The 27266-nt window shown below is 39.5% G+C and overlaps 1 protein-coding gene across 1 annotated transcript; it reads left to right on the forward strand.

Annotated features, from left to right (window-relative positions):
• Positions 1–1022: 1022 nt before the first annotated feature.
• Positions 1023–26040, forward strand: baiap2l1a (BAR/IMD domain containing adaptor protein 2 like 1a). Its single transcript, XM_046377476.1, has 14 exons — positions 1023–1331; positions 2833–2908; positions 3109–3195; positions 11817–11878; positions 13250–13321; positions 13557–13691; positions 16671–16823; positions 16915–17058; positions 17575–17698; positions 18042–18255; positions 20547–20606; positions 20704–20875; positions 23489–23529; positions 23674–26040. Exons 1-14 carry the CDS (start codon positions 1281–1283, stop codon positions 23744–23746), a joined length of 1464 nt encoding a protein of 487 aa, XP_046233432.1. The 5' UTR covers positions 1023–1280; the 3' UTR covers positions 23747–26040.
• The last annotated feature ends 1226 nt before the right edge of the window (positions 26041–27266 follow it).

Here is a 27266-nt window from a genome sequence, read left to right on the forward strand (position 1 = left end):
AAGTTTACTGTTAAATATAGCGCTGGCAGGCTGCACAGAGAAATATGCATAGTGGGAAAATTAACATTTCGTGCCCTATATTTAAATTGGATTGTGTAAGTCGGCATAGACGCCCTCTTTATCTCTCTTATATAGACAGTGAAGACAAAAAAGGTTTTAAAAATACAACTGTACGTGTAAAGACATCCGAAATAAGCACTTAATTATGTGTAGCCTGGCAAAAATTAATAATAATAATAATAATAATAATAAGTTTCCAGCCGTACATGGGTAGGACTGTGCAATATGTTTTGGTCATGTCCATATGTAAAATGTTTGAATATGAATGACAATAATGTGAGAATTACACAGCTTTACCACAATCGTGATATGTGACGCTTTTAAGTCTTTTAAGTCTAAGTAATGTGCTGAGGGCTTGTCAATTGATGGAGGTATATCGCCCCCATTAGGCCATGAGCAGTAATGTTTTACATTAAATGCAAGAAAACCACTTGACCACTTTGCCAAAACTGACTTTGAACATCTTTATCTCATCTTTCAGGTAGCATAAAAGAGCATGCGACTCAGTTTTGGAAAGCATATTTGTTGTAGAACATAATATATTGTTGAGACCGGCTCAATGTCAATTTTGCCACTGCAAAATTTAAATGTTGCTTTTCATGTTATTGCATCAGAATAAATAATCATACTCCTATAATACATAAGAGCGGAAACGGTCATACCACATGAGTACGTTTATTTAAAAACAACAACAACAAACAAACAACATATTTTACTTTGAATGCAAGACTAAGACTGTTACATGATACCGCCCTCTCTAAGCCAGTCAGAGAATTTTATATCGACGCCAAAGTCAACGTGCGTCTGCTTGCAAAAGTTACTTGCTTTATAAACTAATATGTCATATCTCATAACCTTTTATTAAGCCAACACCGCACAAACACGCCTCAATTTGTGTAACACCTCTCGTGACGTCACGGCTCCCTCCCTCGAGCTCCTCCGCCCTCCTCGTGAGCCTCTAAACGCACGGGGAAGTCTTTCGGCGTCCCAGTCAGTCAGTCAGTGCGTCCGCCTGCAGGCTGCCGAGCGTCTGCCTTCCCACATGCGCAGAGAGAGGGTGCAGACAAGGAGCAGGACCGCCTGTGGGATTTATTAGAGGAACTGGGTGAACACTTGGATTACAAGACAACGTTTTTATTCTTCTATTTGTTGCTGTTTTTTTTTTTTTGTTTTTGTTTTTTATTTTTCTGATTTCTGGGTTTGAGAAACAACCTGTCGTCATGTCGCAGACTCCAGAGGATGTGAGCAAGCTTACTGAAAGTACTTACAAGGTGAGAGAAATTACGTGGTGAATGAGGAAATAAATGTCAGATAATTGATAGATAGCCTATCACTGATATGTGATTAAGGCTAATGAGGGGATTTATGGTTGGTTATGGGGTCAGGCTCATTATGGTTGTACCTACAGACCATAAATCACACAGCTTACAATACTGTAAAATGGTTAGGGGAGAGGACTTTGTCACTGTGTAAACGATTCATTCGCACTCACCCGAACCTTTGTGTTGCTGTTTGAAAGGGCAATCAACATATAAACAAAAAGTCTAACAACAGCATAAAAAAGTCACCTCCTAAAATGTAATTATTAGAGACATACACAAACTCAAGCAAACCGCAGAGCATTAAAAGCCCTCCTGTCAGTCTGACAAGTGATGAGAGAGAATAAAGTTTCTACCATCAATCAACCGAGCTGCTGTTGCGTGTCAGTGGACTTAAAGTAATTTGATCATTTTTTTGATCATGAGATTGATCTTGTTTAGTCAGACTAGGCTAATCTAATCAAGTTTAACACCACTGCCTGTCACATGTGATAAGCAGGTGAGTGTCTGGCTGAGCAGGCATGTATTTCTGCTTAAGGGGAGGATGGAGGATTACTTTAAAATCTCTTCAAAATCTTTAAGAAAAACTTTATAGTAAAGGTTGGGAATGGGTTTAAGTGTAAATGGATTTTTATGGTAGAGTGAGGGTCAACTGTCATATTACTTTTTTTGGTGGAATGTCCTAACTAGTCTGTGTGTGTGTGTGTGTGTGTGTGTGTGTGTGTGTGTGTGTGTGTGTGCATGCGCGTGTGTGTATGTGAGACAGAGCAAGAGAGAGAGAGAGAGAGAGTCATACCTGTAGTTCACATTGTGCCACAGTTTCAGCTGGGAGGGAGAGAGAGAGAGAGAGAAGAAAGAAAACAAGGAACCTGTTTCCCTTTTCTCTCTCCTCTGCTCTGTTCTTTTATTTATGTAAAGTCATACCTGCCCCTTCATTGTTCTATTGAGGGTGTGCCAAGGGAATACGGGCAGGGAGGTTAGCAGCTCTTGATTGTTGTGGCATTTCAATAGAGGGGAGGGGGCGTGTGGATAGGAGGGGAAAGTGATGAGGTTCATGCCACAAATAGCTGTGAATCTGTGTGGGACTTCGCTCTTTTGAGGGAGTCATAAAGCACACGTGAGGTCAAGTTAAAGATTGAAAGTTTTATTGTTTTCACATGGTGGTATTTATAGAGGAAAAGCAAAAACACTCCTACTTGTTTTCAAGTATTTCTCTTCTCCACCCACTCCCATAAAAATAGCCTCGTGAACTGTATTATTCTCAGCAGCCATTATAAAAACAAAACTGATTAGAGATGTTTGTGAAGAAGTGAAAGATGAAGTGACTTACATATATGTTTATATATATATATATGTGTGTGTGTGTGTGTGTGAAACTAATTTTACCAGCAAAGGGGCAATTGTTCTTGCTGCTTTTCTCCACAAATATTTAATCTGTGCTCTTTTGTCCCAGATCGTGATGGATCAGTTGAACCCAGGCCTAAGGAACCTGGTCAACCTCGGGAAGAGCTATGAGAAATCTGTCACAGGTAAACACAGCTTTCACCCTCACACAGGACATATCTGAGATAAAGCCTAAAAATCTGTGAAGCTTGTTGTGGACTTTGAATTTGGTTTCTGTGTGCCTCAGTGTCAACTCCACTAATCGAAGAGTTTCGCCAGAGCACAATATGATTGTCCTCTTTACTCAGCCGGTAACCTGATCATGTTTGTCTGTCTCCCCACTCAGCAATGACTCTCGCTGGAAAGGCCTATTTTGATGCTGTCTCAAAGGTTGGAGAAAACGCTATTGTGTCTCCAGTCTCCAGAGAGCTTGGTGAGTTTAATGCCAGTCCAGGTTACATCTAACTACAAATCTCAAGGGGGTCTGCCTGATATCCATGTCTGCATGTCTCTAGTTGTGAAGCTACAGCTTGAATGAAGAGAATGAGATCTCAGTTTTAGTTGAGTTTTAAACGTACTCAAAGGAATAATTATGCCCACTGCTGTCAGACCCCACAACATTCACAGCTGATAGACTGGACATTTAAGCTGATGAATGTGTTAACTGGACAATGAAACATGTGCAATAATGGGACAAAATGGTCATGCCAGACCTGTGCAATAATACATATGTAGTAATAATTGTGCAATAATCCTTGTAACACTACTACAAGGATCAATACCTACATACTTAGTCCTTGAAACAAATCTGTGCAATAATTAATCCATCCGCTAATCATAACTTGAGGAACTCTAGTGTAAATAGTATTTTTCTTTTCTGTACTGTGTACTGCTGCAAGTACTTGTTTCCTGTGTATTTATCCTTTCTGAATGCACATCCTTCCCTTATCCTTGCATGCTTTGCACCCTCTATATCTTGTTTACTACTGTGATACTGTAATTTCCCAGTTATGGGACTAATAAAGGATTATCTTATCTTATCTTAATTTGACATTTTGGAAAATACACATGTTCACATTCTCACAGTGAGTTAGATGAGAACATCAACACAGCTGTCATATCTGTATGGTGAATGTGAAGCTAGAGCTAGCAGCCAGTTAGCTTAGCACAAAGAGTGGAAGCTAGGGGAAACAGCTTGGCTCTTTCTCAAAGTCAACAAATTTCACCTACCATCTCTAAAGCTCACCAATTAATATCATTATGCCTTATTTGTTTAGCCTGTTCACAAACCATTGAGCAAAAATGACAATTTGTCATTTTACAAGTGTTTTTTGGCAAGAAATAAACCTCTCTGAAATGGCATTGTGTTTACTGGAACAAATTAAACAAATGCATTTTGAAGTATTTATTAGTGAGGTTTAGAGTGGCTCTTAGCTGGACTTTGTTACTGTTGGACAGGGCCAGTTTCAGCGTTTTCCCCTGTTTCCAGTCTTCATGCTATGCTAAGCTAACTAGCTACAGGCTATAGTCTTATATGCACTGTATGGATGAAAGCGTGGTGTTGATATTCTCATCTAACTTTTGGCAAGAAGACAAATAATGGTATTTCCTAAAATGTTAAACCAATTCTTCTAAGTCACAAATTCATAAGAAAATTCATCATGGTGTCATAGTTTGCATATATGCAACCATGATCCCAAATGCAAGTTAATTATGTAAACATCTGGAAATAATGTTGATTGAACCCTTGTGGCACAGTAGCAGCGGAAATTCGTTACTACCTGCTGGTTACTTCCTGCTCTGACCTAAGTGACTCCTCTCCTCTGTCTCCTTTCTGAGGCCACCATCAAGCTTGTAAGGGCTGTTTTTCATCCATCCAATTATTCTATTAGTGCCAAAATTTGAAGCCAGCCTTTGTCCAGGGGTCCTGAATCCATGTTGTTACATCAGGTTGTTTTTTTGTATTCTGCTGTGTCACTCCTGCTGGGTTTATAAGTTGGCCTCAACAGGTTGCACAGGTTGATGTGAGAGGCAGGAAATCCGAATAAGATAAATTCAAGATAAAGCTCTGTCATTTTGTCTTTTAACGGAAAATTGTGATCACACTAAATATTATTTCCATCTACGTCATCACACGCCTTTAAAACATGACTATGGATTTCTCTTAAATTACATTGCATTTTCTTCACTTCCAAGCATGCCAAATGAACTGAGCTGTCACTCTGTGAAAGAGACTTGATTATGTAAATAAATAATAAGAAAGTTGGCAAAACAGAAAGGCTGCATCAGAGTGAGGCTGAAAATGAAACCATGAAGACAACATTTCAACATGCTAAATGTAAAAAAAAAAAAAAAAAAATCTCACCGATATCACATTTCCTCTATTCAGTGTAAAGGTTTTCTGCCTCTTATTGTCTGAAAACTTACTAGAATAAAATGTAAACTGAACCGGCTTTGATAGATACAGACCTAGTTAGACCTAATGGTATTTTAAAAAGCTTTCTTATTACCCATTATGATACCTGACAGCATATATAAAATCTAACAAGCAACACAGAACTCTCCTCTCTGTATTTTGAATTTAAGATATTACTATATTTTTATCTTTCTGGCCAGGTGAAACATGTCCCGTGACTGAACATAATCTCTGTGTTCTGCTGTTACACAATGTTAATCAAGTTTGTCAGGCCACACCTGTCTGTTAACAATGCCAATACTACATTGCTTCATATCATATGTTCACATTACACGATGGTGACATTTTCACTGCACTCCCAGCTTTAACACGCATTGCTGCATTTCCAAAGTGAAGCCCTTTGGTTTAATATAAAAATACATTTTCAATATATTTAAACATGTTGCTGTCTTAACTTAATGAAAATAAGAATGATAATAAGGAAGGGAATCAAAAGTTGTGCATCTCTGGCATATTTTAGTAAAAGAATGAAACTTTATAGAAAAGACCACAAGACCACTGAAATTTGGTGGAAAAGTGACTATTTAGAGGGACTGGCATTATGTTTTGCTGTCTTTGACCCCAGTTATTAGAGTCCATTCCAGAATGAAAATGGCTTTTAGTCAAATGGCACATGAAGTCTTTCTTGACTTGCCTGCAATAGATGACAACGAGACAGTGTGAATTCTCACACACATTGCAGGGAGCAGAGTAGCAAACACACTGAACAAACAGACAGACAGAGGAGACAGTCTTCCCACCACTGATCCTCCTCATCCCCTGTTCCTCCATCTGCCTCACCAAACCCACCGCCAGTCTTCACTGCCTGCTTGTGCACACCAGGCTCAAACTGTATGGAAATAGGAGAAAATGTACCTCATTTTTTTATTGGTAGAGTACAGCTAAACAAAAGACACAAGACATAGTCAAACAGTGGTGGATGTTTCAGAACCTGCAGACATTAGGAGAGTACAGCTCTCTTTTCCTCCAGTGTAAACACTTCTACAGGATTTACAGTTGTTTATTATTGCCGTCTTTCATCGCTGAATCCGTCTCTGGCAGTAGGATTCAGGCATTAGAGTCAAGCAACTGAGCATAATTTTCTTTAAACTGCACTGTCAAAAATGACAAACCAAATACATTGCTGTTTTTCTAAGACCAGCTCTCACACTATAGACACCTGTCAGGATTTCTTTCCTCTGCAATAGGCTGTTTTTTTTCCCTCCAGCAGTTGGCAGAGATTTTGCAGAAAGTTACCTGAGGCTTTCGCTCCTACCATGCTATACTCCTTTTCTCCACTACTACAATTTGTCCACATGTTCTGCTATAATGGAGGTGGAAGCGCACTGAAAGTTGTTTGTTGCTTGTTTCTCACTTAAAAAAGAACGACTATATAGAGGAAATATTGTCACTTTCTGATAAAAGTGAACCTATTGATAACCCTTGATTTTCTCAGATGTTGTATTTCAGATAGTCATCCTGTAGTATTATGCAACTTTTAAAAGAAGAAATAACGCGACTTAAAAGTTGAATTACTAATCAATGAAACAAGCTTACTTACCTACCTGCTAAGGCATCATCAGTAGCAGGGTGGCTAATTATAGCTTATGTAAGAAAGATACACATATATCCAGGGGTTTTACTACTTTACTTGGTCTGGTATTACCAGTAGCTAATGATGGCTAATGTAAATTTGCTGACTTTATCGTCCTTCTGTAATTGTGCTACTGTTGGGCTAAATTTAGCAGGTAAACAGACCACTTAAGCAGGAGACATGTTGGTTGTTACTTACTTGTCCAGCCATTCCACTTGGTCTCAGACATGTTGCCTAATGATGTTTGGAAAGCAACTGCCTTAAGAAAATCTGACAAAATGAAAGATCTTTTTTTTTGTTCCAGTAGTTTTTGAGGCCACGTTGGCCACAGCACCAAATGTTTAGTCTTGGTTTAGCTACTGCTTTCCCATGCAAAATCACTTCATATCGATAAATAGATTTATTTTTGTTGTCATTCCGATAAACAGCCGTGGCAGAACAGCTGCTGTGCTATATATCACTCTGTGTATTCAAAAGTCATATTTGTCAGTGGGTGTACAATTAGAAATTTCCTGAGCAATAGTGCATGACTGGACTCCACAGGGAGTTGCCATTCCACTGAAAATCAGCAGGTAGTGAGCGACTGAAAATGTTACAGGAGAAAGAATAGCACAGTTCCCACCCCTTCCACCTTTTCTCTGTGCTGTTTGTCACGTCGTAGTTGAAATTGTTTTTCAAATATTGAAGTAGAGTCAGCATGAGAGAAATGGTAATGTCAGCCAGAGCAATTTTTTTTTCTCCCGAGAGAATTAGGATTCAGACCAGACAGACTGCTGAGTGTTTCCTGCTGATAGCTTCTATAACAGGTTTTGGCTTTTGAGAGGAGCCATTTCTTCTGAAGGGTGGTTGGTGTTATGGTTAATAAGAGGTTGTGACATTTCAAACATCTAGCTTAGAGCTATTTCATGGGACTGTTACCCTCTAGATACAACACACAACACTGCCTGTATCATCAGTATGTGATGGGCAATTGGTCTTTCATCTCACAGACATCATCAACTGAACCATTGGGGAACCATATAAGGTTACCAAAAGTCAGTGAGATACACCTTCCTTCATTTTTCTCCACTCATCTGTCCTGGCATAAAAAAAACAACAAAATTGGTTTTACAACTTTAAAAAAGTGGCTACTTCATGTGTTCATCTAGTTCAGTTGTTGTTCAGTCAGTTATGACTCCTTTCATCACAGTCCACAGCTTTCTAATGATCCCAGACCTCATCTGGTGTTCACCATCCACCCATTAAAGGCTCTCCAGTGCACTGGGAGTTTCCTCCAAGGTACCTTTAAAGAGACCAGAGACTCATTTACTGCTCAATAAACTGTGACATCTAAAACCCTGTTACACTTCAGTCATTTCACAAAAATTTCCCATGATTCTCTTTGACCTCTCTTGCTTGTTCGGCATCTGAAGTCATTTATCAGCTATTAACGACTTCAGCCAGTGTTCTCTTTAAAATGATTGTCTGTAAAACCTTTAGACTACCTTGTTCTTTATTTTTTTGTCTCATAAAGCACATGTGAAGAACATAACTTTTTTAAGGTTATTTGAGGTTTGCCTTCAGCTTCTTGTATTATAAATAGAGATTTATTGTTGATGTTCGGGGCTGTCAGTTTTATTTGTACTAGTAATAAATGATGTTGTGTGCTGTGTGTGATGGCAGGTCATCGCTCTACGTTAAGAAAGATGTCACAGCTATTGATCTGAAGAACACACAGCAATGCTAAATGCTGCTCAGATCACTAAACAACAGATTAATACACCCCAAAAAAGGTCACTTTTGATCATCATTAGTGTAATAAACTGATCAATGTTCAATGTCGCATATTTGACTGTTGATAATAACTGTGAGTACTACCCAAAGTGCTCTAAGACTTTTAGTGATTGCGTGTGAATTGAGTGTGTATGTGGGTGAGCTGAAATGAATTGTCGATCATTGATTAGTTAAGTGACTAATTAATTAAGTGATTAGTTAAGCAACAAAAAATTAGTCTGCAGTTTTTTTTATTATTGATTAATCAATAGATCATTTTTGAAGAGAAAGTGAAATTAGAAATATTACAAATATTAACATCTTGTCGTTTATCATTGTAAATATGTTAAAGGACTTTCATATGAACAGTTTCACCTCAAGATGAATTTAGCTGATTAGCTGATCTGGAACTTTCAATCATGTCATCATCTATGCTGTGGGTGTTGTTTCTGGTTGTTTGTTTACCCAAGTTTTGCAAAGGTATTTATAAGTTTCTGGACTTGTAAGATGCAGTTGATTTAGTTTGACAAGAAGAAATCATGAAAATTTGATATTAAGTATTTTTGATGACGCTGATATTCACATCAGATGATGGGATATTCGTTTACCTCCACAATAGATGACAGAAGCATTAACAATGAAGGAGTTTAACCACAGCCCTCCTTATGTTTCCACCACAGTGGATTTAGCATTTACCATAATGATATCATTATCATTATGATAGTAGGAAGGGAGTAGGTCCTCTATGGCAACCTCCAAACAGTGTCTCTCCCCACCTGCACTGGAATGAGTGAAACTGAGATACCATTTGGTTTTGAGTCACATAGGAGGTGGCCTCATTCCATTACACACACTGCAAGCCTGCATGAACAAGCCCAGTGATGCATCTCAGTGATAAAATGTTGCTGCGAGATGATGACCAATTGACTCTGCAGAGTTCAACTCAGATTTTATTTGTTCAAGTGGTGAAATAAAGGTGAGCCAGAGAAAAGGTGCCCGTATTTGTCCAGCCAACGTCATTTCATATTGTACAGACTTCTTATCTAACACCAAATAGCCATGAGTTTTGTTGGGACAGGGGCACTCCCAGCTCATAAATGGCATCACCTGTTGAGAATGTCACAGGCGTTTCTAGTCTACGTCCTGTCAGCAGGCTCTTAAAATAGGCATTTGATACAGGTGTCACCAGAAACCCATAAAAATTAATTAACAATTTAGATATTACAACACTAAAACAAATGCCTTTTTAATTGTCTTTTTTTTTCATACTTTCTCATCCTTCACTGTGACCTATGGTCGACAGCACATTTTGGCTATGACTGTTTTAGCCCCCTTTAAGCTTTAAGGCTTTAAGCTGAGGCCACCAAACTGCATTAGAATAAAAGGTCAAATTTTTTTCTAGCTGTGAGCTATGTGAATCAGTATACACAATGAAAAATTTGATAAAAGGAAGTGTTGATAATAATGAATCATCAAGTGAATGTTGTAGTTTTCCACAGGGACCTTTATTAACATGTACAAACCTGCATAGAAATCCATGTCAACATGACGTTGTATGTTTGAAATCAGTGAGGTGAGATTAAATTATCTTGGTACTTAAAATCCTCAAAAAGAGAACAAATTTCCCAGAACAGGAGATAAGAGATAGGAGATAAGATAAACTGCTTTGTGGTGTTGGGGCCCTTTTAACGACATAGACTTGAATAGCAGTCCAGTTCAGCCCCCATGCTGAATGAATGTGTGTTTCCAGGTATTTCCTTTCCAGTTTTTTTATTCACGCTTAAGCCAGAGAGAATCTATTTTTACTTTTACACCTCAGCTCTCGCACCTTATTTCTGTGAAGAGAAAGCCTATAAGCATCAGTTCTCAGACTTCTTGGCAACTTTGTACCCTCTTCAGTTGTTCATGTGACAGATTCATTATTCACCTTACAGACTTTATATACCAACTTGTGATAACCTACTGTCATTTACCCTCCCTCAGCAGGTTTTCACACCTTGTTAACCCCAAAGGTGAAACCTGCAGGTGTACAACAGCCTCTCTGAACCCCCTCCTGCCCTTTCTCAGCCTCTCCCTTCCAAACCAGCGCAGTCTGTTGTTGGTGCTGTAAAAACAGCCCCCGAGTCCAGCACCACCCCACCCCGTGGAAGCACAAAGGCAGCATTTACCAGTACGTTCTGGTGACCTTCAGAGGGCAATGTTGTTGTAGCTGGACGCTGCCTGCTGGATCACAGGAGTACAGCTCTGTATCAGCGGGTCATTACGTTTGTTTTCTCTGAGCGGAGTCGTGCAGGGAGGAATGTCAGGTGTTGGGTCAGATGTGTATGAGTGTTTAGGTAGAGCGTGCTGACATGCTCACACGTCCAGATATGATGTCCCATACTGTTTTTACAGGTTTCACCAGAACACTGTGTCCTATAGTTAACCTAGAGTCTAGATTTCACCCCATTGTGACAGAGGTAGTGCTATTAAACTGCTTAGCTGCGATTGTCCACTTGTGTTTACAGTATTGACTCACTCCTATTGTCTCTTGGTATATGCTGCTCCATCTACGCTGTGAATGGAGACTGTTCTGTATCAGACCGCACAATACTAGAATGCTTCATAGAGATTACTTATTGACAGCTGTTTCAATATTGAAACGAGATAAGTCATCTGTAAAATGTGGGCTACGAAGACGTATACAAGGCTTTAACAAAATGTTTTTGTTTATACAGGAAATTTGGAAAATGTTTATTGTTGATGCTCATGAATTAAATTTTCTCTTGATCATGTACCCCGTTTCTTGTACACTGCCACTGGATGTTTGCTTTCTGGTTTCCTAACATTTTGAAAATACATAAGGAGATACATATTCACTTTGTTGCCAGGAGTTAGATGAAAGAATCGAGACCACTCTCATGTCTGTGTGAAACAGGGGGAGAACGGTTAGTCTGGCTCTGTCCAAATGTGACAAAGCCAAATATCTTGTTTGTTTAATTCATTTAAAAAGGCTGTAAGTGTAGCACCAACAACACATTGTGGTTGAACAGGAGATTATGTGTCCTTCTGTTTCTTCGGCTAGGCACAGTCACAACTTGTCAGGGCACCACTCCTCTTTTGTAAGTCTCAGCAAGAAAGCGAATAAAAAAGTATTAGTTTTAACTCCTTTTAGCCCTGTCAGAACACAAATCCACATGTCAGTACAATACAAATGAGCTTCCTTTTCTCTGTAATAATCTCTGAAGTACTAAAAGCTTTTCCGTCTTCTTAGGTGTGGTCCTGATGGAGATTGCAGAGGTACACAGGAAGGTCCATAACGAACTGGAGGAGAATGTAAGTGATATATATCTATATCTGTCGATATGCATTATATGCATATAGATAGCTTCATAAAAAGATGAGAATCAGCAGTGCATTGAATCCTGCAACCAAGTATATTCTGTGTAGCCAATGCCTGATGTATGTTACTCCTCTGCACCATCGACCTCTACTGTTTACGGGTGACATTTTCCTTCAATACAATGAACATGGCCACTAGTTTATTTTGAGTCTCCTTACACCTTCCTGCTGCTGTAAATACTCAAAGCCCAAATTAGCCCGAATAGTCCAAACAAATGCATAATTTGCTAATATTAATGTGTGCTGTTAAGAACTACAGACCCCAGCTGTTTGCGGAAATTGCTTAACATTTATAAAAAATGAAATCGAATTTTGACCTGTTTTAAAAGATTGACGTCTGCAGTAGGAATTAATGTTCTTGGGGCAGGTAACACGTTGCAGCTTTGAGTCTTTTCATGAGATTTGTTGACAATCTGAAAAACACAGAAGGCCACCTTAGGTTTTGAATGTCCACCCTCTCAACTCTCAGTAAAGCCCGCAACTATCAAAGTCGTTCCCTTCATCTTTGCTCCATTTTGTCTCGTCTTGAATCCGAAGAATGGAAGCAACATAATGAGAGGAGAAGAGCATAATGCACCTGGATGAAAAGAGACATTTCTTGCTGCTTGGCAATTATGTCATTAAAATAATTTTGAGCACTAAAGTCACCTGATGAGCCTGGTGGGGTGAAAAACTGTCATTCCTAGAAGTACCTTATGGCCTTTAACACTTCTTATCTTTGCATAATATGAAAAGATTTTTCCATTTGTTACATTGTCTTTTCTGGACATGTAACCTCTACAACCTTTTGAGCTGATTCTTTTCATTTTAGAGAGTTTGAAATAGCTATAATAAAAGGTGAAAGAAAGTTTGATGAGAGTGGAAAATCCAGAGCCATTCCTGACCCTGCCGCCTCGGGGTGAGATGCTTCAGATACCTGCTGGTGACGAAAAATAAATTGAAGTCAAAGTGTCACCAGTTTAAATACACCTGAAACTAAATACTCAGCCACATGTAAGAAAAGTTTGTGAAATAAACACAAGCTTTCTCTGAGTTTCTGAGACTATCCTGGTTTCATTGTAATTTCTCTGCGAGAGGGGAAAGTTGTCAATCTTTAACCTTAACAGGCTGATAAGTCACCCCTGGTTGGTGGAATCTCATCCTCTCAGAAACCAATTATCATACATTCCACCAGGTCACTCCACTCTTATCGTAATGTCACCAGTGAGCCATGTGACCTAGCTGTGCAACGGGTTCAAAAGAAGCATGCAGGATGATGTATGTTTCAGTGAATTTGAGGTGTGTGCATTTTCCCTTTTTCTGCAGTTCAAAAGGTTCCACAGAGAGGTCATTGTCGAGCTGGAGAAGAAGACAGAGATGGATGTAAAATACATGAATGTAAGTGTAATCATATATCTCTCTTTCATCCATCAGTGCAAGCATCTCCCAACCTATCCTCTGTTTGCTTTTAGAAGTTTCAGATTTGCCCGTTGGACTCTAAAAGCTAGTACTTAGGTTCTGTGTTTGGATTGTTTATTTCAGCTTCTGTGCATCTGACGAACGTTTGCATAATGAAAACAGAGTCAGCACCTCTCTTTGCTTGCCTCATGCCTCTCTTGTCAAACACCTGTAGGCCACCTTCAAGCGCTATCAGTCAGAGCACAAACTGAAGCAGGACTCCCTGGAGCGCTCAAAGACAGACCTGAAGAAGCTCAGGAGGAAAAGCCAGGGAAAGAACTCATCCAAGTACGAGATCAAAGAGAACGAGGTGAGGCTGAGACCAGACCAACACAAAGCTTTCCTTCCCATCAAAATGCAGCTTGAACTTACCTGATACTTTTTATAGCTTTTCAAGCAATGGTGCTGTTGCATGCTTATGCTGTGATGCCTTTGAAAAGAATATGACAAGTGTACAATTTATGTGACGGGGTGAAGAGATATGGTCGAGATAGCTGTCGTGATAATCACATACCGGTGCAAAGGAGGAGGAAGGAGGTGCGGAGCTTGTGGTTTCCATGCAAGAAGAAGATACTTTATAGGACTGAAATTCCAGGTTTTGGTTTTAGTATTATGTAAGGGCATGGCATCTTCTGTGGCAGACACTAATGTCACTAAATACCTTAAAAACACTTAATTAGATAGGAAAGAGGACTAAAACCATCAAAGGTGTTGTCTGTTTTTACTTGCAGTAGAATAAGACCATTATACCTCGGCTCACTGCGTTCAGCTACAGATGGAAGATCGTGGTTTAACCGAAGGTGTACACACCCAAATCTGCACAAACAAATGCATGAATGCTCACATCTAGTGCAGGCACACACAGTTTCACACGACTGACTGAAGTTGTGTTGGGCGCAGGATCACAGTGGGATTATTATCTTTATCAAATCACGTTAACGTTTCGTTTCTGAAAACCAAAAATGGCAGTTTGTCATTAAGAAAACAGAGGTAAACAGAATGACTTGCATTTCTAGTATAACCAGATTTATATTATCTATATAAATTATATATTAAGGACATAGGGTATGGATGGAGTTGGTAGGGCTGCAACAAGGAGGAAAATCAACTTGAAATTTAGACTTTGCTCAGCGCGTATGATTGAAATTTCTGGTTTCCTAACAGTGGTAGATACATTCTCCATTCACAGAGCTGGATCGGAAGTTTTACAAGCAGATGGACGAACAACAGTGTGGTCTTACAGACATGAGAATCAGAGCTAAAACAAATGCCATCGTTGAATGAACAGAAGTGCGCACACATGGCTTTGCAGTTAACAGTCAGTGTTGACGCCGCTTTGCTTGAGTCAATTTGTTATATGGTGTTCAGTGACCCTGAGTATATTGGCTGAAGAGTGTTGCACGTTGTTGGGTGTTTATGTCCTGCTCTTCACTACTCACAAACGGTCTTAACACCTCAGAGAGCAATTTGCTTTGTAAATCATTGTGGTGAGATGCAGAAGGGACTGCAAAGCCTGAGTAATAACTCCTGTCTGGCTCTCGTTTTAATTTAGCCACCATTTTAATGGATTCGTTTAGATGATGGATGGTGCCTAAATCTGCCTTTTTTTCTGTGAATTACAAAACAAAGTTTAATTGAATAGTCAAAACAGTAGCTTGAGAAACGACTAAGACGGATGCTGTTCCTTTTTGGTTTCTCTCTTGCTGAAATCAGAATCAGCTTCTTTTTTATCCTTGCATTTGAATGGCACCTTTTAAAAGACACTTCCACAATAAGTCATATGGCCATAATAGCCTGAACCTTCTCTCTCGGAAGAGGCGCTTTCATTATCTGATAAGAATGACCCGAGTTGACTACAAGAGAAGCAAGGCCTCACTGCTTAGCTTTCGCATGATCACATGTAGTGATGCCAGTGATGAGCTGTCTGCCTGCTCTTACCACCTGTCGCTGGACAGTTGTTTGGTGAGAAAATGCCTTGAGAAGCCTTGATTCAGTGTCGGGCTATCGAGAGAGAGAGAGAGAGAGAGAGCTTCAACAGATCCCTTACAGACAGGCTGCTTTACCGTCACAGTGACAACCTGGGGAGTGGATGTAGAAGAGTAGATTGGTGGGGGGGTAGGTTGAAAAGTCATTTTAAAGAGTTTGATATGTCAGACTCAGTTGCCCATTTGCCCTGCTTGACAGGCAGAGTCATTCTCAGACTCTCTGTGGGGAAGGCATGTCTTTCAGCACACTGATTCACTTTCCCACTGAGCTGAGATCGATCCAGGAGCAGCTGGAGACCTAAATAAACCTGTCGCTAAGCGCAGACATCAATTGCAAAGCTCATTAGTGCCTTGATTAGTGCCTGTGAGCACATAAACAATAAGTTGCGGCCACTATGTTAGCTTTTACTCTCAGATAGAGAGCCATCAAGAGCCATCAAGAACCAGATTCAGGTCGGTGTTCAAACAGCCCATCCTGGGCGTCCTGGTGGCTCACCAGGTACAGCATGTATGCAGTGTGTACAGAGGATGAGTTTTCAGCATCCAACCTGTGGTGCTTCGCTGCATGTTCTCCCCTCACACACTCACTTTCTGTCTGTTCTCTAAGCCATCCTATCCAAATAAAGACTGAAAGTCTTCCTGAAACTTATGTTTAAAAAAACATTCAGTGTTATCAGACTTGTAAAAAATGTAGCATGGGCTTACCAAATATTTACAGTAAATACATAAATTTACATAAATTAAAAACTATATCCAAAGACCCGAGAGCAACCAAAATGAAGACAATTAAATACAATGAATCAAAAAAATAATTTAATAATATATCATTCAGATAATGGCTAAATTAAATGATATAAAAGAATAAATGAAATACAACAAAAATAGGAAAAAAGAAATATTCATTTACATTTTTTAAACATTTTATCTGTATGATTGATTTCATTTTTTTCTTTCATATTAAACACTTTTATTTCAGTAATTCAGTAATTAATTTTCTTTATTTATATTATCTATAATTTCTGTTCATTTTTTCTTTTATCATATTTGTTCGTATTTTTGTGTTGCATTATTAACTTATTTTTACTTTTCTTGTTATTATTTTAAATGTTATCATGTTTTTTTTCCTATTGTTCATCTAATTCATTTACATCCATTCTACCCTTTCATGAGCCTGATGAATTCTGAGCAAAATGTTTTTGGCTTCGTTTCTGCTGCACTTTGTGGTCACTTGTGGGAAATCTTTTCCATACAGTATAATGCAGTGTAGTCTAGAACTCACTGTATTTCCCTGACCTTCTCTGCAGTATATGGAGACCATTTCATCACGCCAGATGGACATGCAGAAGTTCATCGCTGATGGCTGCAGAGAGGCCTTACTGGAAGAAAAGAGACGTTTCTGCTTCCTGGCCGATAAACACTGCATGTTTTCCTATCAAATCAGCAACTTCCATGAGAAAGTAAGCATGGACAGAAAGCTAATCCTATAAAGTTGGATGCCTCAATTAAGGGACTGTTTAATACCTGCTCTCGTTTCTCTGGTGTTTCCAGGCCAGAGAGATGCTGTCCATGAATCTCCCCAGCTGGCAGGAGAAGTGCAGCGACATCACCAAGGTGCCGGACACGGTGATGAGCATGATAGAGCGACTGTCCACCACTCCAGAACAATCACCGCTGGTTGAACGCTGCAACAGAGTGAGTGTTGGCTGGTCGTGTGTGCATTTGTGCTGATTAAACCATGAAGCGCCATCAAAATTCCATACATGTGCTCTGTGAGATGAGGGTACATGTCGGAACATTATGTGAAGGGCTTTCACTTCTCTTATCTTTTACTATGTGATGCTTTTTATCACTAACTTTGAAGCTCATCTCACTGATAAGAGAACACATCGTGTAGAGAAGAGTGTTCCTGGAGTATTTTATCTTCTCTTGTTGCTTGTAGTTTATCTTGCAGAAGTGCTGATATCAGGTGGAGGCTGTCATGTGTAAAGTGTCTGGTTATCATTATCTGGCTATCAGCCATGGGAAATCGTGCATGTGCTCTTGTTGTTCACTTAGTCTTTCTATGCCATGTCTATATATTGCTGCACAATGTTTGCCTTGCTAAGAACTTGGTCTTAGCCATTCAACCAAAATGCGTATCATAATTTCATTACCACCAATTCATATCTTGTCACATATTGTGTCCGCTGTTCTTTCTCATCTCCTCAGAACAACGTGGAGTCACTGGTGCCTCCTCCAGCGCCGCCAATAAAGGCTCAGATCAGTCCACTAGCCAACATGTTCAATCCAGAGCTCAGATCTCCGCTCACCCCCTCTTCAGATCGCAACTCAGGTACAGATGGCTTCTTTGGAAAAATAATATGAATACGAATATGAATACAAATATGAACACGAACGTGGAAATTTGATTCCACCCTAAGTGCCATTAGGATTAGACACACATGCATAAAGGTACCCACAACTGACATTAACAAGATGCATCACTGAATCAAGTTACATCAACACTGAAAGAGTAGCAGGGACATCTTTGTTCAGACTAAAATTTTGGCCATTAATCTCAAAATACTATTAAGATCTCCGTTTGTTAAAGCTTTTTCAAAATGGGAGCACTGTTGTCTGAGATATTGTGTTGAAAGTAAATAAGCACTGTATTTGTGATCCTCCTCTGCTATCAGACCAGAGCAGTCTCGGAGAGAGCAACCTGTCCCGGTCAGCATCCCAGTCGTCTGGTCTCAACGTGGGCAGGAAGTCCCGGGTTAGGACCATCTTTCCCCACACAGCGGGCAACAACCCCACACTCCTCAGCTTCGACGATGGAGACATCATCACCCTGCTCATCCAAGAAGAGAAGGACGGTTGGCTGTACGGAGAGCTGGAGAAGACACAGCAGTAAGTTCTGAGCCATTTTCATATGCAGGGATGCACTGATGGCTGCATAACACATCAGCTCAGTTTAGCTAACCTGTTTAAACAAACATGTATTTTTGCTTGTTTTGGTGATTCTTTGTCTCGCGATGACTCATAGTTAAATCATCTTTTATTCATCTCAACATCTCTACTTTTAAGGATTAGACTGATAATTCTGTAATTCTTTTCTTATTGTCAACAAGTCATATGATAAGGCAGAGACCCAGTATGGAGTGACACTAAAAACAAGTGTTGTCTTTGAGCCAAAGAGCTCAACTGTAGTCCAAAACCCATTAAAAACCCATCAATGAGTCGCACTGTTTTGCTGGTTAACATGTTTCTTCAACAGCGCCTACCATCAACACACACACACACACGCGCTTACACATGCACGCACACACACAGAGTGTAGTTTAATTTAGCTGCTGCTGGAAATACAATAAATACTCATTCTGCCAGTGAGAACTAAAAAATGTTTTATTTTCACCTGTTTGAGCAGGGTTCCCACTGTTGTAGGAAGCTGTTTAGCCTTTTAGAAATATTAACCTACATATCCGTGACCTGTTTTTAAAGATTTATTTCTTCAATGGGAATCAGTGGACTTGGTTTGAGAGCCTCAAACATACTGGGGATGTTGGAGTGTACTGTGATAGAGACAAACATATTGTTGCTTATGGTCTTTCTTGGATTTATGACAACAATGAGAGTAAGAGTATAAATTTATGACTGTTATTCTTTAACCTTAAGAGCTGGATAGGATATATAGGAGTGGAATAGAATGTCTTATTGAAAATTCCCTTCCTCACATACTCCTGCAATAGAAATACCACCTTTGGCACACAAACAAGGGGAAACGTGTTTTCATTCCCACAAATATGCTGCAGCATATGTAGCAGTACTTGTTTCTTCTTTGTGTTTGTGAATATTTTTCTGTGCTTCTACATCGTGCTTGGAAACACAGAGAATGTGAGGTATGTTCAACATGACAGTCGTAAAGCAAGATTCCCCCCCCCCCCTCGCTCGCTCACTCTTACCCTGCCCGGCAACAACACACGCAGAAAATCCAGGTGCGCACACACACAAATATGAGACATCTGGTCTTTTATATTTCACTCAACAAATGCTCAATTTAAACAAATCTTTAAAGCAGCCTTTGTGCAATTAGTCATCTGCAGCTCCTCGTTAGGTCAATCAGGACTCACAATGCAGAATGCGAAAGGATTACCATGCTTACAGAGCTTGTGTTCAATATTTTTTCATTCCTGCTTTGGAATAAATTAGCGAAAGCCTTACCTGCTCCGTTTGTGTGTGTGTGTGTCACTAAGTGATCTATTGAATTGAAGTGGTTTTAATGCAGTCAGTGGCAGTTTGTCAAGAAGAGGACATGCTGGGATAAATCACATTACATTCTGTTTCCTTAGCAACAACTCCACTGGTCTGATAAGCCATCTATTTCTCCAGACGTGACTTGGAGACAACTTCTGAGCCTTAGTGAACGAAATCTGTCTGTCATATAGTCTCTGTCTGACGCGTGCATCTGATTCAAGCCTGTTGCTTGTAGCAGCATTTCTCAACTATTTTAACACCTTTTAAACCCTCAAAAACAGATCTTGTACAGACAAGTCAGGGTCAATTTTCCTCCTCTGGTTCGTTTATAGGACTAATTACTGAAGGACAGCAACCAAACATATTTCATAAACATAAATATAAAACATTCATTCAACTGTAATTGCTCAAGACAGAGATCAGCGACCTGTATTGGTCTAAGTTTTCCTGAAGAAAGGTGTTGTAGGTTGTGCCAGGTGTCTTCACTGGCCACAATACTTCAGAATAATACCACTCTCCTAAAATGCTAACAGCTGGCTAACTTGTTCAGCATAAAGACTGAAGACATCTACTGGTAGGTGGATTTTTTTACTTTTGAATACAAGCAGGTCAGCTTTTGTTCCTTGTTTCCAGTCTTTGTGCTAAGCTAAGCTAACCAGCTGGCAGCAGCAGCTTTGTATTTACCCTGCAGGCATAGGAGTGGTATCGATCTTCTCGTCTAACTCTAGAAAGCAAGAAAGCAAATAAGCATATTTCTTAAAATGTCAAACTACTCCTTTACAGAGTGGAAATTATTTCTATAATGTATGGTTACATGGACACCAGGAAATAAACAACTGAAGAGTAGCCAAATAATCAGTGAACAATAAAAAACTGTTCACGAGAGTTTAAATAAACTTTTTTCTATTGTGATGTTTCTGATATGCTGTGGTTGTCTCTCTCATCAGGCGGGGCTGGTTTCCCTTATCTTACTGCAGACCCTACACTGATGTAGTGATAACAAATAGGTAAGAAAACACTGAGGCATTCTGGGAAGGGAATCAGTTATTTGTTTTGCAGCTGATATTTGATAGCAGAACCTGTATTTACTATTTCATTTTGCAGCAATCTGGGCACACCGGTGCGTAGTCTGAGTGTGGTCAGTCTGCCAGAGCAGGAGGAGGAGGAGGAGGAGGTGGAGGAGGAGGAGGATCCGGTGTTGCTTCCGCCACCAGACTACAGCGACGATGTCTCCTCTAACCCAGAGGTGCCCTCAACGCCTTCACCACAGAACATGGTCAGTACCAGCACCTGACTAAGCATGCACTACCCACATCCTGTTTGTTATTTTCTTAAATCAGTCCAAGAGCAGGGTACTAAAATAATCTTCTGATGGTGGTGTGTCCACTTATCCACTTGCTGATAAAGAGATAAAGTGTAAGAAGTGCTTTGATTCGATGGATCGGTGTGATGGTTTGATGTAAAGCACCACAGACTTTTGGAAATGGTACCAGTGTGCTGTGTAATGTTGCAGGAATTCTTGAATTTTGTTGTTATCAAGTGTTTACAGGCTACTTTTCAACACGGTTTTAATGTTTTTCACCAAGTAACATACTGACATGCTGTCATTTTAAACAGTAACTATTTCGCACCTTTTTATTGTCCTACAGAGGAGATGAGACACTGTCCTGTTGGTGGGTGGGGCTAAAAGAAGCTGTTCTATAAATGTGGTTAACTTGACTTTGGTCCTATCAGTTTTAAAGATGATGATATGTTAGTGTTGTGTTCACAACTTGTGACATTTTTTCCACTGCTACTTGCTCATACAAATACAGTGTATATTAATACTAATTAATAGAAATAAGTTGAGTAAACTTGCCAACAGAGATGCATTGTATCTTTGTTAAAGAAGATACATCTTCACTTCAGAAATTTGTTTGTGGTCAGTGTGTGACACACGTATCACATGTTACCTCGCTGACATTAACTCCAGATTTCATGGCCAAATCATGAAATGTCATCACGCAAAATGCTACTCTGACTAATCATGTCTTATCAAAATCGTCTTTACTGCACAGTCATCGCCTCCACGCCCTTAAAACAGAGGCTTTCCAGAAACACACCTCAATTCCTCAAGCTAGATTGAGGAAATGTATTGCATTAATCTCATTGGTCATTTCTTCATTGACCTTGTGAGTATTTTTCAAAGGCCTCTGTAATTTTGTTGCTGAAACACACTTTTGTACTGTATCGAGACAAAGAAGAAAGGTGTATAACTGAGGAGAGAGTCGCTTCCTCACAGTTAGTTTAAAAGATATCTGAAAAATGCTCCCAGCCAGGTTTTGCTAGCTTTTCTTCAGGAATGAAGAGATTGGAGGAAAAGGAGAGAGTTACAGAGGGAGACATAAAGGACAAGAGGTAGCAGACACAAATGTTATTTCATGCCTGCACCGTATCTGCTGATTGAGAATGAACTAGTAGCCGTTCCAGTCAGCAGACAAGCCCAGGCACACTTTTTTTTCCCTCCCTCATCATCACCTTCCTCACTGTTCTGTCTGTACTCAGTGTCCTATCTGCTGCCTCAGGGTTTTATTATGAAATAAACCACAGAGCAGGATATACCTTCCCAACAGGAGGAACCCCAGCACTTTCCACTTTCTCTTTTTCTCATCTGATTCTTGTATAACTTAGCCAAGCAAGGACAAACACTATAATAATACCAATTAGAATTTGTCCCTGTCCTCCCTTTGACAATTTACTTACATAGCAGAAGGCTGACTGTGCTCTTTAGGTTTGTTGTTTTGACTGTGGGGTGAAGGTGGACCTTGTCACCAATGCTCTGGGGACTTTTGTTTGCTGAGTTTAGCCCCTCAGGTACCATTGAACTCCCTCGTTCCAGATAAAGAATCCTGAACTGAGGTGTCTTAGTTTCAGTGATTTCAGAACTGTGGTCAGGTGTCTCACTGGCAGCATTCTGGGATCAGCTGTAATCATAGTTTTCATATTTCTGAATTAAATTGCCTTGAAATTTCACTGAAAAAAACAAGATTTCTCAATGATGTTTTGAGCTCTTTATAGCCAGCAAATCAACGAAAACTAAAACTGGAATGTTGTTGCATTTATGATTTGTTTTTAAGTTACTTAGTTCAGGGAATAAAAGTCTCCTGGCACGTGGCTGCGTGTTGGGTGACTTCTGGACTTTGTCTGCTCTCTAATGGAAGCTCAGGGTAATGCATGTTTTTCTGCATTTAATAAATGAATCCAAAGGGTATTATTCAGATGTATACATGAGAAATAACATAAAATGTCTTTGGTTTGCTTCTCTTTATCAGTCCTTGTCATGCACACCAAATAATTTAACGATAAAATCTTAGTTTAAACACACATTTATATCTGATCTAAAATGAAAACAACAGCTCATCGGTTGACAGTAGTTCCTCTGACATGTTTATTAACCACTGTAATGCCCTCATAAACTTTCCTTACAGCATTTTATTAACAGATATGTGCTATAGTCATTGCTCAGGTATTTATGTTTCTGAATTTTATTGCTGCTATGCTCACTTGGCTCTAAGGCAATAAGATAATAGTTGTCCTCAGGTGAGAGAAAAAGAGGAGTGCATCTGTGGCCAGCCTTTCTAGATTGTCTAGATTCCAAACTCATTGAGGTCTGAAGTGATAGCTTAAATATGTGTCAAAACTTCACTGTGCTGATTAGTAAGAAGGGAGGGGGGCGCGACTGTTGGTGGGAAATCTTATCAAACCTGTCTGACAACACTTTCTTCACAGCTGGACGAAGGGATTTGTGATGATTGTGGTGGTGTAGGTTTAATGTTGTGTCTAATTTGTCTTTGTCCACTGGATCTTTAAGGGTCTTTTCTTCTGTGTTTTTTTTTTTCCTTGACCACAGGTTTCTTTAGTCAATGGGACTGCAAAGGCTCCCTTTTTAGGGTGAGTGACCTAAACCAACTAACAAAAACTCACATATTTTCACAGAGTTGTGTCAGTAACTAAATGTTGGTTGATTATCAGAGGATGATGGACTTTAAACGTGTTATACCAGCAATATGATTTTCTCCCATTTTCTTCCTGCAGAGGAGGGAATCCGTTCGCCACGGTCAAACTGAGACCAACTGTGACAAATGACAGATCAGCGCCACTGATCTAACACGGGGGAGGAGGATTTTCACCGCTGTCATGCCTTCAGGGGAATCGTGCAACATGTGACCCCTGTGACACACTAAATATCACCCCAACTTAACATCTCATCAGCCTGCATGCTAGCCTTTCTCTGTATCAGTCTGCTCTGTTTAAGGGATCCACTGTATCTTAGCACTAGTGTGTTTCACTGTGCCAGTGTGTGTTTTACATTAGCCACAACAAGGAACCATTGCATAATCATGTCGACAGGTTTTGTTGCACAAAGAAAAGAATTTTCTGTTCAAGTAATTGTTAAAGTAATAAGTCACCCCAAAATGAAATTTAGACTTCACTGAAATCACTGAATCACTGGAAGTTGCAATCAGAAATATAGTACATCATGTTCCCTGGTGGCTGCTTCACAATAAAAGTCACCGGGTGAGTTTCAGTAGTTGAGTGTTTTTTCATGTGAAGAAGTAGCTTAATATAACAGATAATGCATAAACGAATGCAGCTCTGACACAGTGTAAGGACAGTGTACAGTAAACAGTGAAGCTGATATCAATTTGATAAAACTGCCTTGGATTACATACATGCATAGGTTCTTGTGAATACTTCATGTATAGGTAGGCAATGAGAAGCCATAGTGGGAATGGCAGACTCCGCCACTAAAGATATAGAAGAAGTACTGAATGTAAATGCATCATGTGGCTGTTGCAGAAAGTTCTGTAGTAGTAAAAATGGAGTTTGATTTCATGAAAATCTAAATGATTTCAGCTTTAGTTTTCAGAAAATAATTAAAACCAGCAAAGACTTTAAAGTCTAAGCTTCCTTCCAAATATTTATAAATAAAACAACTGGGGTTTCTTGTCTGTCTAATGATCTCACAAATGCCAGTGGAGTTTCTACTGACATGCTGACAAGGAGATAAAATCTGAATCTTCATTTTGGGGTGAATTGTCCCTTTAAGATCCTGTAAAAGAGAAGAGATGCTCAGAGAGTGTCATGAGGTCTTTGTCATGCTTGTTCATGTTGCAGTCAGTGCATGGTTTGAATACAGGATGAAGAGAACCAGATGTAAACAGTAGTGACCTGATGCTGAGGGGAAAAGACCAGCACCCAGGCTGTCTTCCTGACTTGCCAAAAATACATATATTGTTATTTCTATTTTTATTCATTATTTTTGTCTTTTTTTTTTTTTAAGAGACATTGTGATATACAAAGGTTGTGAGAATGAAGGGAGAGTGATGTGTTGGGGGGAAAGGGTCATTTTGAGTGAAGGCAAAACATGTTGCTGTTCAAATGAAGAAGGCTATTTATATACATTAAGAGCTATTTAAATATAATACGTATAAAGCAGTCCATTCTGATGCCCCTTTGAATACAATATTCACTGCACTCATGATCTCACACTGATTGTGATTTGACTGCGGGTATGTATTTTAAATGAGCAAAGTAGCCTTTTGATGAAGGGAATGTTTTTCACTCGCCATAGTTTCACTGTTATTTAATGTAGATACTGTGTACAATGCACAGTTTATGCAAAAAAAAATGTACCTTTACTGGTTGTCATTTGCATTGTATAAATAAAGTGGGTTGTTGTTTGAAATCTACCAAGTATTAACTGTTTTTTTAGGATTTTTTTTTGCCATGTATTTGCTTTTCAGAATGTAAATGTGTGATGAGGAGCTGATTGTTGGAACAGTTATTGATTCTCATAGACCCACTGATGTTGAGCTTGTGAGCGAGTCCACCTTGTTCACAGTTATTTCCTCGTGCTTCAGAGTATCTTGCCACTGTGCTGACCACTGTAGTCTTTTTTTTTCTCAATAAAATAAGATAAAAATTAAAAAATATATAAACTTTAATTGTGCTTTCTGTTTTCCACTCACTGGCTTCTGTGAAAGTTTGGTTGTTGCTGCTCAGGTGCCTCCTCACAAAGGTGAATATTTTGTGGAAGACGTAGGAATTTAAATTATGACCCGTTTTTACTCGCAGACCAAATGCCATACTACTGTGGCCATATGTGTTCCCTGCACTGTTTGTACCTTCTCCCATCCTGTTGGCTCAAGCTCTATCAAGGTATTCTACATCCTGATTGCTCTGTGAGGTGCACCTGGCCAGTAAAAGGGAGTACTTGTCAAAGCTCAGCATCAGAAGGGAGATGTTTCGGGAGTGGGGACTGTTGGTCTTCATGCTTTGCTGCTGTTGTTGTGTTTTACGTGATTTACCATTTTTTGTTTTTTGGGGGGGTTTTTTGGCAGTATTAGTTTAGTATCTTGTTTGTCTGTCTTTATGTTAATAAATTCCATTTTAAAGGTGTCTTTCTGTGGTTGATGAGGGTCTGATGGAGTGTTGTTCAGCCCTTAGGGCTGCCTGAGAGTGGGGTGTAACAACATTGGCTATAAAAACTTGTATAAAGTAACACAGACAGATATCTGAAAACTAAGGGAAAGAGAGGTTTTAGCTACGTTGGCAGGGTTGTAGCTAGAACAGTGATGGACCACAGACCCAGCTCCAACCACCAGCAAGCACTCATCAGCCTGCTGATGAGATACGCACACTCTTTAAAATCAATACACAGAAAGCAGGATGGGTCCTCAGAGGCTGTGCTGCAGAACATCTTTAACCTTTCTCTGTCTAATTTATCAATAACATCTATGAACACTATTTATGAGGATAATATGGTTTTTAATTTCACTTTCAACTACATTTGTTATGGCATTTTCATATACTGGCCCCGGTTCTTGAGTGCAACTAAATTTTGATGTATGTTTTGTACAATGACAATAAAAAATGTTATTGTCAATCTTATCGTATCTCACCTTATCTTATCTTACCTTATCTTATCAATGAGGGCACAAATGTCAGTATTTTGGGTCAGTGTGTGGTAGTGGTACAGTTTACCTTATACTGTTACATGTATATTACAATGTTTGAAAGATACTCAAAGCTTCTGTACCTGTCTTTTTGGGAAAAAAAAGATGAGGTTTGCACACCAGTTTATATGATAGCTACAGTTAAAAGACATACTGACAATTAATGGATGAGAGCGTTTGTCACTGTGAATATGTAGCAAAGTAAAAAAACGGATGTGCCTCTGAGAGCAGCTGTTCGTCCTTTAGGAATGTCCAAAGAGAGGACTGAGTACCAGCAGAGGCTTGTCAACTGGTGACAACCCGAAAAGCCAGGACATGCAGAGAAACAGCCCCGACTGTTGTGAGGTAAAAGGGTGCGAACAGCTTTGTGAAATATAAACTGGTTATGAACTAATCTTTGTTATGTGTGAAAGTACAATGACAATACCATTGCCCCTTCCTGTGTTAAACCAGCAATAAGGGGGGTTGCGTCCACTGGGGGGCAGCAGAAACAAGCAGTAAACACTGACATAGTAACACTGACATAACATCACCTTTAAGTTGTTGTGTTGATTTTTGTGAGCAAGCAAGTGAGGGAAATACCTGGACATTACCTTTGAAGACAGAAAATCCAGAGGTGTTTCCAATTATTTTCCATTCATTATTAATTGTGGAGTATCTCACACACCG

The sequence above is a fragment of the Scatophagus argus genome, chromosome 21 (genome assembly GCF_020382885.2).
Source record: "Scatophagus argus isolate fScaArg1 chromosome 21, fScaArg1.pri, whole genome shotgun sequence".
In the NCBI taxonomy this organism is placed as follows: domain Eukaryota; kingdom Metazoa; phylum Chordata; class Actinopteri; family Scatophagidae; genus Scatophagus; species Scatophagus argus.

Bases quoted from the DNA above. Each gene is read 5' to 3' on its own strand.
- baiap2l1a (XM_046377476.1), top strand. From the start codon at position 1,281: ATGTCGCAGACTCCAGAGGATGTGAGCAAGCTTACTGAAAGTACTTAC. The intron at 13,692-16,670 runs GTGAGGCTGAGA...CCTTCTCTGCAG, and splicing joins ACGAGATCAAAGAGAACGAG to TATATGGAGACCATTTCATC. The intron at 20,607-20,703 runs GTAAGAAAACAC...TTCATTTTGCAG, and splicing joins GATGTAGTGATAACAAATAG to CAATCTGGGCACACCGGTGC.